The sequence below is a fragment of the Dendroctonus ponderosae genome, unplaced genomic scaffold (assembly GCF_020466585.1).
Source record: "Dendroctonus ponderosae isolate FM_Combo_2020 unplaced genomic scaffold, Dpon_F_20191213v2 Dpon_F_20191213_5, whole genome shotgun sequence".
Classification (NCBI taxonomy): domain Eukaryota; kingdom Metazoa; phylum Arthropoda; class Insecta; order Coleoptera; family Curculionidae; genus Dendroctonus; species Dendroctonus ponderosae.
Window position 1 is genome coordinate 5,512,206 of NW_026018715.1, and position 16,212 is coordinate 5,528,417.

The window sequence follows — 16,212 nt, forward strand, 5'->3', positions numbered from 1 at the left end:
AACAATTTTTGCAACCTTAAACCGTCGTTTCGAAAACCTTACAGTGGAAATTGTAGTTTTAATTAATAATATGAAATAATTCTTCATCCACATCTAGTTTCTAATTTTTACACATTGGATTGCTATTAAAAATAAGTGAAGATTTAGTCTTCACCGAAAGGAAAACTTAGCGAAATATCTTGTTCTTACCCAAAGTTCCTCGGATTTCGTTCTGAGCAATTTCGCTAGTATATAGCGGCCCTACGATGCAAAAAGAGCCGCCAGCCATTCCCGTTAAGAATCTCCCGGCTAACAACATGGCCTCATGTCGAGTTAGAATAATCAGAACCCAACCAAGAATGAATGGTATAATTGTAAACAATACGGCCAGTTTTCTCCCAAATTTATCCGCCATGATCCCAATAGGGATGCAAACAAACGTCGCTCCGAGACACATAATCGATCCTGCCCAGGACAGGTCAAGCTTGATGTTGTTCAAATCGCCATTGGCCAATTCTAAAATAGGAAAACATTATTTACAAAAATATAATTTTTGCTTGGAAACTATTATATCGAAAGCTACATAGTCAGACGATTTCTGGCAACTTTAAAACGACTTTTATTATCTGACTATGCTGAAATGTTTACCAAATTGGAAGCGTGCGTAGGTACATCGTCCATCTGACCAAACACTAATAGCTTTTATATGTCCAACCGAGGAAATTGGTCAAAAAAGTTTCAGCGCTATTCTCATTCTATAAAATGTACATTGTTCAGTTTTCGCGATTTACGCGCTAAGCCGATTTTATAGCAAATATGTTAAAATAAGAGCAATCTGAAAATGAAGCAACAGAATAACAACTAAAGCCAGAAAGGTAGTGAAATATGTTTAAAATATTATCACAATATGGCCATCTACATTATGCAGGTAGCAGCTTAACAACAATTTCTTCAAAATTATAATCAAAATTCGTTGAACTTCCGGATGATGGTGATTATAGATGCCAATAAGAACGATATTATATTGCTGTTTAAAATTAGCTGTTGGTTTAGAAGCACGCCTGGATAATTGCAGGTTTTATCCAATGAGTGCTCGGTATTGGCTATTTCTAAAACAATAAACTTGAAACTAACAGCACAACAAGCAGCGTTTGCGTTTTTTTATTTTAAAATTTAGCCTACGCGTACAGCGCTATAAAAGACAATATTTATTAATGGCGGTTTATCAGTCATTGTTAGTGCTGTGATTTCTTCAATACGCTTTACTGGACTCATTAGACAGCGACCGTAGCTAGCAAACTCCCTATTTTCCATTTATTTTCGTATTTATTTGTTCTCTTATAGTTTTGTTGGTCAATTTAGCTTACATATTCTTTTAGGTTCACCTCAATCTACTAAATTGTTTTCGCTATGTAAAATACTCTGCAAAATGTATTCAAAAATATCTTAAATTTCTTAAACAATAATTTGGATCGATACTTTTCAACATTACGGTTGATGATATTCTCATTGACGGTAACCGGAATGTGTGGATTTTTCAGAAGAAAGCATCCTCGTATTGTTAACAGCACAAACGTTATACCTACTGTTAATACCTACTGTTACATATAAATTGGAACTAAATTATGTCAGAAAAATTAGTGGATTGCTGACTAAAAGTACAAAAAAGTCTTAACAATATAATACTTTATATTTGCCATTTGGCATAACTGTTGAACGTGCTATCAGAATTAGAAATTAGCACAATATAAATGTTTGTGGTCACTAATCTAGTAACACATTATTCACAAATTTGAATGCCGAATGATACTTAATATGATATATTTAGTACCCGATATGTTGTTGATTATTTGCTTTCCACTAACTTTTTACCATAATTTTAACAGTAGTTGTTCTTGGCCTCTTTAATTTAAATATTTGCATATTTCAGAAACGACTTTACATTTAGAAATATCCGTTAATGGAAAACATGAGCGTAAACCAATGCCTGGTGATTTTGCATCAATATTTTATTTCAAAAAGACTAAATGGTTGAAACTAAAAAGCTGCTATTTTTGAAACAAATATAACGCAGATTACCTAGATTACTATTTGCGTGAGTGAGTTGGAAATATGTTGCAATTGAAAGCTTTTTTCACAATACTGGCAAACATTTACAAAAAGTTGTGTAATTTATTATAATAAAATTAACGTCCGCTATATTGGTTTTATATTCAATAGTTCACTATTTGCTTTACTTAAATTGGTAGTGTAATAATTAAAATATTCTAATTAAATTTTGATCGGATTCTTTTATAGTGTTAAAACCGGGTGAACTATTGCGACTGAAACTTAAAAAAATTTCATTTCAGCTTTTTAGTGTTAGGAAAAATCGCGAATTAGGAAATACAAATATTTAGGTGGAAAGTGTCATCTACACAATTTCCTAACTTTTATAATAATCCAATTTTTTAATTAAATTTTATTAATTTTTCCATTTAAAAATAATTGATGTTTTATTTGCTTTTTTCAAGTAACTCTCCACTTGATGTAGGTACTTTATCAGAAATAAACTTTCAAATAACGCGTTTTTATCTAGTTTTCACTTGTTTTAGAGACATGTTTCTTGAATTAGTTAAATAAGTAAGTATTCTTTACTAACATAAAATAAAAAGTTTTTGAGTGACAAAAGCAGTTTAATAACGATCAGTTTAAAATTGTTAAACATTCGTAATTTAAACCGTTAGATAGAAAAAAAATTAAGAGTAACGAAGTCCTTTTAGATATATCAACCGTAGTGCTTTAAGGGAAGTTACAACTGAAAACTGCTCTTTTTTTGCATCAAAATATGCCCTGTATCAAAATATGCCTGCACCTAAACTGTTAAATGCAAGAGTTAATGCTCACAAGAAGCATGATTCAAATTTATAATAATTCAAGAGCTAGATTCCTTTCCCTTATAGAAAAAATGTCCGGACACCCAAACTATATTTTATGGCTGCAAACCCTAAAGCACGAGATGGAAATTGCTATAAATTTCGGCAGAACATTAACTTTTCGCATGCATAATTCTATCTGAATCATTTGAGTTGTTCTTTTCTCTCGTCCTGGTACATTCTACTTGCAAACTTTGTATACATATTCTGATTTTTAATTACACTTATTGTCGGTCAAAAGATGCAATTAAATTCCAGCGACCGGCAACATCTAGATGAAACTTTAAATTCCTGCAATGTAAACCAGGGTATTTTTCATTGTTCCCGAGATTCTTCGCTAAGATGTTTTCCTGACACCGGCATTAATCAGTTCAAACATCCAGACAGGGTAAACAACTGGACTCAGAGGATCCCGGCTTTGAAATTTATTTATTGGTCTTGTTAGGAGCGATCTTATCACGCGGTCGCCACAGTTTTATTTTCATTCCGTCGTCTTAACAAGCTACTATATATAATTTAAGGTGCTTTATGGATATTATTCGTATTTGTCCAGCTGAATTTGAAGCTAAACTTAACAAATGTACCATACAAAGGCGTTTTGATCAACTTCTATAATCTAAAGTTTTTGAAAGTTTGATAAGTTAGACAACTCGTGCTGCATTGACCATATTAAATCAGCAACTGGTCAAGTTAGTTCTTAACTCATGGAGAGTTATTCTATTTTTCACGAAAATTTTTTATCTTTTCGAGATCAAATATGTTTTAGGAAACAACTCAATAATATTTCATATTCACTTCGTTGTTTCAAGTGTTAGATTCTTCGATATGATGACATTTTCAGCAACATCATGTACCTATGATTTGACCTCGAACACGAATCGTTCCATTTAGAAAATATGGTTATTGCATTTACTTAATGATATCAGTAATTGGGCCATAATAATTTGTCAGTTGTTTTTCGGCAAAATCCAATAATGAACCTCATTTACGTAGGCGTAATCTGAATTACTCACATGTTGCTTTTACATTGTTTTTGAAATAATTTTATTTCAAATTTTATCAAGAAAAATGTTTCCATCGAAATATTTTCATTGATTTGGATATAAAGTTAAACTTAAAATAGACCCAAAACAGATGACACGTTTCTAAAAAAACTCCTAGAGAAAACCCTGGGTAACACACTTATGGCAAAATGAATGAATTATTATTAGCAGAAGTACAGAACAGCTCATTTAAAAATGATTGTCCTGGATATTGAACAGCAGTGTTTTAAATTCCCCTCAAATCGTGGTATTCCGCCGCACATGAAATTGAATAATCTCTAAAGAATGTAAAATGTCCTCCTTTTTGAAAAACGAGCATCAAATTTTGGGAAATAAATAGGCCATTATGCACGGAGGTTGTTTAGTTGAATATCGGCTCTTAGCCACAGATTTTATCTCTAGCCATTTCAATGTCCATTTGATTTGCGCTTCTTGGCGGTTTATCTAGCGGCTCTTTCCAGTGCATGGTTTGAGTTACCATGGGTAAGTGAGTTTCAAGTGACAAACCTATTTATATTACATTCAAGCCACTCGAAATGTTCTATATCTGAAGTGTTACGTTTTTCTCTGTATGCCATCGTGTGCACTTAACGGATTTTTGAGGCTCCATACTCTGAACTGTAAACGAAGTTGATCGCATTCGGTTAACCGATTTAATCTTGCGTACTTCATTGAAAGAAGCTGGAATGTAAAAGCTTGAAAAATCATTTTGGATGGTTACATGACCGCTAAAAAGCCAGTGCACGAAATTTCATTGACCAAATTTCGTTGGATTATTAGAGAAATTTGCATTTTTTCCATACATTATCAGAATTTATTTTTGATTAATTATATTGATTAATATTATTTATTGCAATAATTAATACCTTTCCGATAAATCACTAATCTAGAAAGCGTGCTTCTTTTTTACGTCTCTTTACGTACTTACAATAATTTTTTTGATTCCATCTGTATTAGAATGGAATTATACAGCCAGCTTGTGTTCTAATCAATGTTTTAATCTTGGATCATTCATGACAGTAATTATGTTCGCTCACTGTCCTTGGATCAGCTGGTTCAAATATTCAAACAAAAATACCCGCTGCACAACTCCAAGGAAAAGATATTTTCTAGGAAATCGCCTCAGAATCCCGGAAAGAGCATTGCAGCTATTTGGAGTTATGGTTTCAATTTAGGGTGAGTTATCCCCTTAGAATATCAAAAGATGCCTTGAAATCTATGTCAAGAACGACTTTTTCTGAAATTGCATGAATGCCAGCAAGAGCAAACTGGCAGATCTTTTTCAATTTTATGAGAAAGTCTCTTCCTTATTGGTCTAAGATATGTGTAAAGTAAGCCGTACTAGAAACTGGGTGTAAGAATGTAGCAAAAATAATTTTGTTTAGGTAATTACGAGTATCTTTATATGCGTCTTTTATATTTTTCCTCTCTCAATTTCTGGATTTGTGTGCTTTTTCCATCTACTGTTGTTATTTGTGTTGATATATGGTGCTATAATATAAAGTAGTTTTATGAACTCAATTGAAACTAATTATGCAGTTTTGACTGATCGAAAATCTAATAAAACATTTTTAAATATTTCTGGGAAAGTAGTCAGGTAAAATTCAGTCCAAAGTCCGGAATGTAAGGCTGAATAACAATTCAAGACTTTTAAAAAGAATAATTTTCAATTCAAATTCCAATATACTTTTATTTTATATACTATAATTTTATTGTCAATGGCTAACAGGGAAACAATTTCTTAGCGCAAATCGTTTTTCAGAATTCATGGGATGGTTCATCTTTTTGTATGCATAATTGAACTATTTACTAAAAAGTAAACTTAGTATGAAAAATTTAAAAAACATAAACTCCTAAACAGGGCAGTGAGATTAAAAGCCATAACGAGAATTGAAAGAAAAGGTGAAAATGCTGAAGAGTTTCTGAATGTTGTTAAATTCATTTTCTGAATGTGGTTTTTCAGAGAACGATAATTGTCGCATGTCTACGACAGTTATTTTTCTCTCTAAATCTCAATTTCAAAATTAGATTTTTTTCTAACTGAACTGTTTTAATATAAAAGTACATATACTTAAATCGGAATTTGTTAACTGTTTTCAGCACAATTTTAAAATGGCTGAAGTAAATTTGACCCATCTTTCATTAACAGGTTACCATAAATTTTCTTTAGCTTTGTTTATGCTTCAAAATTGGTATTTTCTCCAACCTACCGGGGTTGAAGTAGAGTCGGCGACACATAAAAGTAGACGACTCCTAAAGGCGATTTTTTCGGATTTTGGTTAATCAGACTTTGTGAAATACGTCAAATATACTTATGTACGATCTATGTCGCAAACTTGTTTAAATTTGACAATTTAATTAATATATTTTGTTTAAATTTGACAATTGCCTTTACATTTATCTTTTACTCGAAGAGAAGTTCTTAACTTGATTGTGACTGCATTGGGTTAGTTTGGGTACGGCACTCGTGGCTGTTAAAAAATCAAGACTGAAGTGGTAGAACCAATTCCAAAATTATATGTTTCTTTAACTAATTAACTACAAGCAATAATTATTTCAATGTAATTGAATAAATTGCAACCAACTATTTCAATATATCTCGCGATTAAAATCATAAAACCAATAAAGAAATATCAGCTCATATCTGTATTCAAATAGGAATGTGCAATCTAAAGAGGGAAATCCATAAATTATCCACAAATAAATTGCATACTTATTCAAAAACTAAAATAATTTTAAACAGAAGAGAATCCAGAAATAAAAAATATATGATGCCTTTAGAATGTTGGAGAGATAGTATTTCACACGTTACACAACTTCGACATAACGTTCACCGCAGAAGTGAACGAAACGTTGGCACGCAATTCCAGTGATTCACAACCTATAAATCCAAAAAACTTTTTAATAGGGTAAATTAGCCTGTAGTCGCACAGTTATCAAAGGTCTAAACTTAATTATTTTATTAAATTCCCAGTAATGAGGTAACAAATGTAAAACATTTTCCAGAGAATAATTTTATGTTTTGGCTTCAATTTAAAAACAAAAGTTTTATTTTATAATCCGACTGCAAATTGTTATTGATTTTTAAATAAAAAAAGTGCCGTTTTGTTAGTAGGCCGACAGTTTGCCAGTAGTCGGCCAGGTAATTGCTAGAAATAGGACACTTTCTGATTCGTTATGTCTGCACGCACAGTCCTGTAATCCGAATTTCATAAGGACTAATAAAATGTGAATACAAATCTTTACTTGACGCACAAATATAATAAATAAGTTATTGAGTAGTTTTAAAGCATAATATATTTTTTAGTAAATCGGTTTCAAAAACAGGAACTAACCTGATACTATTATCTATAAGTACTAACATTATTTTATTGTCGATAACAGAAAATGGGCTGTTTAAAAATATCAAAGACAAAGCGAGTCTTGACACTACGAAAAACAAATAAATGATCAGCACTGATAAATTAACACACAAGCAAACATACAAATGTCTTACAAAATATGTAATAAGCTAACTAACTAACTTCTTTGGTAACAATTAGTTATGGTTGGTCACACTAAAATCAAGACATAAGTAAATAAATACTGAATAATAATATTCAGTAAATAAATAAACGCTTTCAACGCCTCTTTTTGAGCAATTTTTTTAGACAGTATCGAGAGGAACATTTTTTTATTGTAAATCCATACTCAGCAAAATTTCTAAACCATTTCGCTATTCGATGCGTTTCGGTCCCAGGGTTTTGCACATTTCGCTTACTGTTCCTTTAATCCAGTCAAGCACTTTTGACTTAGGAACCCCATGCTCCTGCATATTTGCCGCAGTTTCCCCCATTTCGAACAGCTTCGACAGCTCTTTTTAGGGAATCTGCGTCATACTGATGAAATTTACGTTTCGGTTTTGGTTGCATTTCTTAAATTATTGCAAAATATGAAAAAATCTGTAAAAATCCCTTCCAAAAATGCTGAAAAAATGTTAGTGTCCGACTTTTAAAGCATATGAGATATCATATTGATTAGTGGTCGGACAATTTTTATGTTTTAATTCCTGTAGGTATTTGGTTTTTGCTGTCCGTCCACTAAATACGCGTTAAAACTTTTAATGTGTTATATGAAATAAAATAAAAATATCGATATGGTTTGCAAATAAATAGAAAGTGAGCAGAACTGGAAGGCCCATATGTTTTCAGTTTGTTTATTAGTTCAAGCGGTTTATTATAAAATAATATTCCAGTCTGCCAGCCATCTAAATTATACTTTAAAATATTGCAAAATTTACGTTTTTGTAAAGTTTTATGCAAATTTAGACTGTTATTAATATTATCTACCGTTTATGCTTGTCCCTAAATTATTAAATTTAAAATTTAACTTACCTTTTAACTGTTTCACACCATTCTAACACAGATAAACTAAAGAGCAACATCACAACGTCACTTTCTCGCCTTTTTAACGGTTCAATAATGACAACTCCACACATTAAAATGCTAAAAAATCGCAGGGAAAGGTTGACAGAATTGATATCTTAATTATTTAAGATGATACTGTTTCATGTTTTCAACTAATTTTCCAATATAAACGTTTGGTCCGACTACTGGCTGTGTCCGGCTTACTGGCTAAGTTACCCTATTTTGGCTGGTGTGAACGGCTGCGGATTCTGATTATCTTCCTTCCAAATTCAAATTAATTAAATAGATCAAATAAAAAAATAAATTAATGTAAACATTTCTCAATAATGCTCGACCTTCTATTATGCTTTGGACTACAACTTGTACAGGGTAATCCTCAGTGATAATTTTTTTAAAATTACTCAGCATTTGCATAAAAGTACTTCTTGTGAAAAGCAGGTATTGGTTTTTCAAATTAATCCAATTGAGGAAATTTTCCATATAACGACCACATTTTTAATATAAGCGTAGTAAGTAGAATGATATAATGTAGGTATTCCGCACCAAGCAAATATTTATGAAAGTATATGAGTGACTCTATTTAATACATGAAAATGGGTCCGTAAAAGCTTAGCGGTCCAGGCGACACACTCTGTAATTGAATATATTTAAAATTTAGTTCATAAACTTTCTATTTAATGTATATTAATGGCAAGAGGAAACTATTTGCTTTAAATTGCTTTAAAATTGAAAACTTTATTACTTGCTAAGAGTACCAACCTGTGCTTTAATCTTGTAATACACTATCTGTATAGCGCAGTTATTCTCATCGTTACAACTGCTATGACGAGCAATTTAAATTAAAGAATGCTGTTTCAAAGGCGTAAGATAGAAAATTGTACTCAAGGCAAGTAATTGCATTACTTTTCCGCCCTTGCTATTCATTGCTCAAAATAAATTGATGCAAACTGAGATTAAAATGATCTAAAATTACTTTGACACATAGGACCTGTTTAGGACTAAGTACATTGTTCAACCAATAATGAAAATATAAAATATCTGATTTGTTCCAAACGCTGTATCAAATAAATATAATCGTTAAAAATGCATATAAAGCTGAAACTAACGGAAATATTACTTACTGTCTGAAATATTAGAAGTCCAAGCTATAACAGTTCCAGTACCCATCGCTCCAATGCATATGGAAACAGCTGCAAAAAACTGTGGCAATCGTTTTGCTTTCACATCGGCCATTTTCAACAATTCTTTGGTTGAGAAAATGCAAAAAAAAGTCTAAAATATATCATACAAACATACGTAAAATGAATATAAAAATATTAAAAAACGCTTCAAAAATATTTTGACGTAAAAATATTTGTCACCGGTACCGACATGTTTTAATTTGCAACAATGAAATGTTTTTTGGGTGATACGATTATTTACTCAACCCGACACATCTTTATGTGTTTTCCATTGGGAACTGATTGAGATTATTTTTCCTCCGTTGGGAAATCCTCGTTAAAATAAGCAATTATTATTGTTCATAACCATTTCAGTTGTTATAAATTAATTTCTTAATCCGCGTTATCAGAGAGGGATTTGTCGGTTTAGTGCTAATTTACTAATCATCGGATTTTGATAGGATTTTTATAGAAAACCTTAAGCCATGGACAATAAACATATAAACTGTTACCAGCCTTTGTGAAATTGGCCATCTTACATTTCTTAAATTCCCTTAATTTAAAGAACACTTGGTTTTCTCATGAATTGCTACTTTTATGCAAATGCTAAAGATTTTGTAATTTAAAAAAAAATATTACTGAGGATTACCGTGTAGAAGTTGTGTATGAGAATAATCTCATAGATTCATTTCAAATTCGAAGGCATGATGTTTAAACAACGGCCATCGAGCCGAAATAAACTGCTCAACAAAATGACCATTCGACGGCGAAAATTACCTACCTTTGGAACTGGATAAAATATAATTATTTTGCTGCCGTTTCCATTTTTGCCAAATTTAAGTACTTCACATTAAGTTTCTAAAGAATGGAAAATGAAATTTGTTTGGGAGTTTCCAGTTGCACTAAAAACGGTTTCTTTTTGTTTTAACAACAAGGTGTTGAGATATTTGTCGAATCACACAACGCCGTTTGAATGTTGCACCCACCTTTAATTACAAGGGGATCTAGCAAAGTCGAGCTTTTGATCTTGCAATTATTTACCTTGCAGAAACAGTTTTCCTCTCCATGAAACTGATTTTCAAAATGTAGAGTTTATGATAAAGTCAAAACTGTATAGCGACTTAAAGCAACATTTGTTGCAAACAAAATCTTAGGCTTGGGGGAGTACTCATTTGGCTCATTTTTTCGCAAAACTATATTTCTTTTTTTCCCTTGGTAGTAGTTCGAAATAATTGCATTACTCAAAAGATAATTTTTAAAGATCACCTCTAAATAAACGAGATTTCCGAAAAAGGCAAAAACCGTTTCGAAATATGAAAACAATCTTTTCGCTTTTAGTGTTAAAATTTAAAAAAAATTGTATTTCGAAAATTTTACAWTTTTGTAATTTCTACCGTCCATATCGCTTCAAAAAGAAAATAAATCGCCGGCAGCAATGTGAATTKATCACGTTTCATAGTTAGGGCTAATCTRACAGTGTAACGATTATTTTGTTCAGCTGTTTAGCTCAATTCAAGCGGTTTCCTGCTGGATTTCTATATAAACCGCTAATTTAGTATTTCTTCAATGCTCTAGCCGTACATTGGGTAAAATCTAGGACAGCCAAAGGACATTTTKCTAWSTTACAATAGAAAAAATTCCCGCATCGAATCGGCTAAATAATTACTCWTTCTGTACATTCATGACATTTTGACATGCATATGAAAGAAAACACCCTGTATATGAATACAGTAGCTTGAAGAGTTCATTGAGGGGTGATATATGTATAGATGTCCTGACGTAGATGTTGAAATAAAATTGTTGCTTCTCAGTAGATCGTCACCACGAACGGGTTGAAATGCTTTGATTTATTTCATAGAATTCTAAGATATCCTTCTGCATTTTAARCAATAGATGTGTATTTGTTCGCTCTTGAAATGTGAAGACTTTTGARTATTTTGCAACTGTCGGTTCTCCATAGTCGATGGTATCATTCTAGGTAACCCGTGATCAATACAGGAAAGTTTTTCTTGTGGGCGAACATTGAATTTCACCTGAACAGGTTAATCGAGAATAAGAAGTTCTTAAAGATTTTCGATTGAATTTTGGCATTTTTCGTATTCTTCTTTTTAAGAGAGAACATTCACGAAGACGACTATTTTCACTATTCATCACGATTGATGATGATATTAAGTGAACTGCAGGGAGTGATAGTATGAAGACAATAATTAATATTGATATAAATGTGTGAATAATTACAGGATAGAATTAATAAAATACCGGCTTTAGAAAAGCCTTTTCGCGAAAGGAAAATCTGATGACAGATGGATCTGATTTAGCCAGCCCTTTTCCGTTTATGGCCGATTTCCCGGGGTCATTGCTAGGGTGTTTCCTTTTCGGGAGCGTTTCTACGATTCTGTTTTCCGGTATTTTCTTGATAAGCATTCATTGAGATTGTACCAGAAATCGCCGCGTTTCCTTATTTAAATTTCTTTGAAGTAAAACGTTAGCTATAGCCTATTACCACTTTAACTGCATTCTCTTTGGTAATATTATTTATTTATCATTAGTTCTAAGTTCGAAATCCTCATCTAAGTCGCATCTATTAAGATGCTCAAGAAGTTTGAAGTTTCCCATTCCAATGTAGTGTTGCTTTGAAGTAAATATACAGAATATTGGGACCAGGTTGGACTCCTGGCATCTCCCTAAAAAGTTCATGTTGCTAAAAGTGTCAGTACCTTCAATTTGAAGCTTCTAAGTTTTCTGAATTTGAATTGGTCAGATACAGCACGTTCCCGGCTGACTGGCCTTTTTTGTTGTATTTTCCAAATTTTTTTAAATGTTTTTAATTTTTGTTGAAAAGATAAGCAATGTTTTTTAAATTTTGTTTTTAAATGTAGAAATGATTGCAACTTGGATGGTGATTTAAACACAGTTTACTTGAATCAACCTTCTTGATTGATCTTGATTCCGGTCTGAGAACACATTATAATGCACTTTATATTCTTCCTCATAGTGAATATTAAACTCCTATCAGATCAATTAACTATATAGAATATTTAAATTGTATGTTCTTGTGCATACCTACCTACAACAATTGTTTGTATATTGTATTTGCCTTTTTTTAGTCCTTTCCTCTAAATCTACTTCCATCAGTTTCTTTGCACATGAATTTCTATGTCCAAACTGCTGAACACTGCAAGTGTTTTGGTTTCAAGTTTCCGGCGTTGAAAAGGGGAAATTTCCTTTATTGAAATCTCAAATAATAAATTCCATCAAACTCCCAACTTATCGTCGCATAGTTTCGAAAGGCAATTTGCTGGAGCATTATGTAGATTGTCTTTTGCAGAATTTCAAACACAGTTACAACAAGTGACGAGAAATGAAGCCACACAGACTTTGAGTCAGTTTCGGTCTTGTTGTCGATTTATTTGCGTTATAAAGTTTATAACGAGTGCTTTTCAATTTGGTGTCGCTTAGACAGCGTCGGATGAAAAGTTGTTGTGGATTCGGGAATTTAAAATGTGTTGCTAGTTTGAAGTCGCTTTTAGTTTTTTTTTTGAGGTTGAAACGCATCTTAATAGCCCGAAAAGCTTTCTAGAAAATTTATTTTTTTAATCAGGCAAAATTAGTTTTCCATTTTTTATCTTTCTCTGATCTCTCCGATGTCAATGAAAATAGAAATTATATACGTTTTTCTCCGAGTAAATGCTAGAATGGCTGTGCCGATTTAGTAGGAACAATATTTTTCTTTAAGGATTCGTGTTGGTTACAATCAAATGGAATCATTTTAACAAACTCATTAATTTGTCCCTTCTACCAAAGACCTCGCCGTTTAGGATATCTGCATTACAGAAAATAAAATATTGGGGGTTTTCATTATTTATCCATAATAGCGTACTGATTTTGCCTAGAAAAATGCAATTACTATATTCAAATAATGTTCAGAGTCCGGACCTGCATCAATCAGTCGGATGCCAGGGTTCAAACCAGTTAGAGGGTAGATATTAGATATAGTTTATCTTTCTCCTGGCTCATTTCGAGTTATGTTTGCAAAACGAAAATGTCGCCATATATTTCGCCGTTTGTCTGAAGCGTTGGCAGAGTCTGGCGAACTTGCGAGAAACAATACCCAACTAGCTGATAACAAAAACCATTTCGGAATATTTCGTCTCGGGTAGGAATTGAGCTCTAAATATGCTGGGTTAGGGTGCCAAATATTGCCACTTAGTTTACCACTTATGGAAGGAGAGTTTCTGAGTTTTAAAATAAAGGAATGCATTTAAAATTGTTATATTTTGAAGTCCAGGAGATAAATTGTTAATTTTGCTGTAAAACTGTCCAAGTCAGAGGCTTGATATTATTCACTTGATAAATGTTAATTTTAACTAAATCGTTACAGCTTTTTAATCATAAACTCAGGGAGAAAACAGATAATCATAACAGAACAGAACGCAACACAATCGGAATTATGACCATGAAAACATGCATGGAAGGATGATGGCATGGAAGAATGGGACAATAATGCAGTTCGAAAGACATGTAAAAACTAAATAACACAAAAAATATCAGAAAAATGTGGGAACATCGAGAACGATACAAATATTAATATCAAACCCAGTGCAATTCGTCCAAATTTCATCTAAAAACACGTTTAAGAAACAAAATAATACATCTAAGGATCTTAGTGAGTTACACGAACGGTTTTTAATTATAGAAGGGTATTTTTCGTGTGCTGCAGCCACCAAGGAAGATTGCGACAAGTTGAACATCTGATTCCTTTTTATATGCTTAGATGTTTTCGCAGCAAATGGAGCGTTGAAAATAATGCTACTAAAAAAAGCTCAATAATTAATAACAACAAATATGATTGTTAGAAATCTGGATCATTTCGATGAGTCAATAGTTAGAAAATATTATCAGGTGTTCAGCTCAGATAAGATAAGAATATAAGTATTTTAATTGCGGAAAAATAAGGCTATTAGTAATGGAAACTAAAAATTTCCTTAATTGCTGCAATTTTGTACCAAAATTGTACATAAATGATTATTAATATTATTAATCTTCTACATGAATTTCGCACTGATTTAATTATTGATTTTCTAATTCAGTCAGAAAATTCTTAAAGTTCCATTTATTTATCGCAAGAAGAATTTGAGTCCTAAATGGAATTTTTAGAAAAAGTTAAGCTTAATTTATTAGAAGCGATTTATTTCTGGAGCTTCAACTTTTATTTTGAAGCTACAAAGATTATGATTGGACTACTTTACTTCACAGTAGAAAACTTCTTCAATAATTTTTCTGATGATCTATATTCTACTCACAGCATCTTACTATCCAATATGTAAAATTTACTTTGAATGAAATGATGAAAATAATTTATAACAATGTTTTTGAAATGGAGGAATATGCCTTTGCCAAAATCGTGTTTTAAACTACTATTGCTTTGTTTGGAATGGGCAAAACCGATAATTTTGAAAATGTATCCAACTGCGGATAGAGAAAAACGCTTAAGTTTAACTTTGGTTTATCATACTTTAACATTAGAAAAATATGTGTCGCGCTCAGTGTCAGTTTCTGAAAAAACTAAAACTTTCCTAAAAATATAATTTTTAAGGGATATTTATTGAAAATGGTCTTGTGTACTGTAATGTTCAATTACCACATCACCTCTTTTCTTATGCTGTTTTACAATAATACAAAGTTTCCAGGGGCCTCAATTTGGATTCCTGAAAATGTCGTTGGATTATAAAGACTCGGATCACACTGCTGATGTGCGAAATTTTCGATGTTGTAATTGTCTATTTTACTACCATCTTGCATCTTTCAAGCTTATGTGTTTTTGTGCTATTTATGTTTTTGGTGAGATTAGATGTTTTTCAATCAATGCCAAATTACTAACATTACAAATGTGGTTTTGATCAATTCTCAGACAGATTTGGCATACTATTTAAAAACTTCGCGAGTGCCAATTACAAAATTTGACCTCACCAAATACCAAAGTCAATTTCAAGACATCCACCCATCTATTTGTTTTCTCAGTTGTGAAATTAAATTTCAAACTGATGCCGGAAACAAGCTCTGCAATGTATCGATTTGCTGTTCAGATCACAAAATCGCCTCATCGTTACCGACCCATGCACATGCCCGGGCAAATAACTTTTGGGTGATCCACGTTCAATCTTCATTTGCTGATACAAAAAGTTTGCTCTGCGGAAATTTACCGAATAAATATGAGAAGAAAGTTTGCAAAGCACCTCGAAAGCGCTCAAGGAGTTATTTTGGAAGTTTCCATATAAAAGCATCGGAACTTTCGTCAGCGAAAATATCATCACACTTTTAATAGAGTTAAATGAGAAGCAGAAGTGTTATTACGAAAGTGTTTGGCGGAGATTTTTGCTTGAAAAGATGCAAATTTATTATAGGACAAAACGAAAAATGGTTCATCTTTGCTTTTTCATTGTCTGAAAATGATTCAATAGAAACCGTTTTTTTAATGCTCATTCTGGTGAAATAGAAATAGCTATACAAAAGACTCCCCAAAGTACAGTGAACAATAAGAAATACTGATGGTTACGAAAGTACAAAGTATAGATATGGATGCCAACTGATTCTGTCTATTTTCTTCTAAATAAGATCTGTAATCTGGTTTCATTTTGTCAACATTGAAACTAACTCGCAAGTTAAAGTCTCATTAGCGTTTTATTTGAATGATCAATTTAGTATTTTT

The 16,212-nt window shown here is 32.1% G+C and overlaps 2 protein-coding genes across 3 annotated transcripts in view; one reads left to right on the top strand and one right to left on the bottom strand.

Moving 5' to 3' along the window:
- Window positions 1–9,821, bottom strand: part of LOC109546938 (facilitated trehalose transporter Tret1) — an 18,055-nt gene extending 8,234 nt beyond the window's left edge. Inside the window, exons 1-2 of the mRNA XM_019918114.2 lie at window positions 9,465–9,821; window positions 190–495 (exon numbers count right to left, since the gene is read on the bottom strand). Of these exons, the coding sequence (XP_019773673.1) occupies window positions 190–495; window positions 9,465–9,576 (418 nt within the window). The 5' untranslated portion in view covers window positions 9,577–9,821. The remainder of the gene's footprint in view (window positions 1–189; window positions 496–9,464) is intronic.
- LOC125504445 (hemicentin-2-like) overlaps window positions 1–16,212 on the top strand; it is a 387,752-nt gene that overhangs the window by 194,122 nt on the left and 177,418 nt on the right. The gene's annotated exons all lie outside the window — the stretch shown is intronic.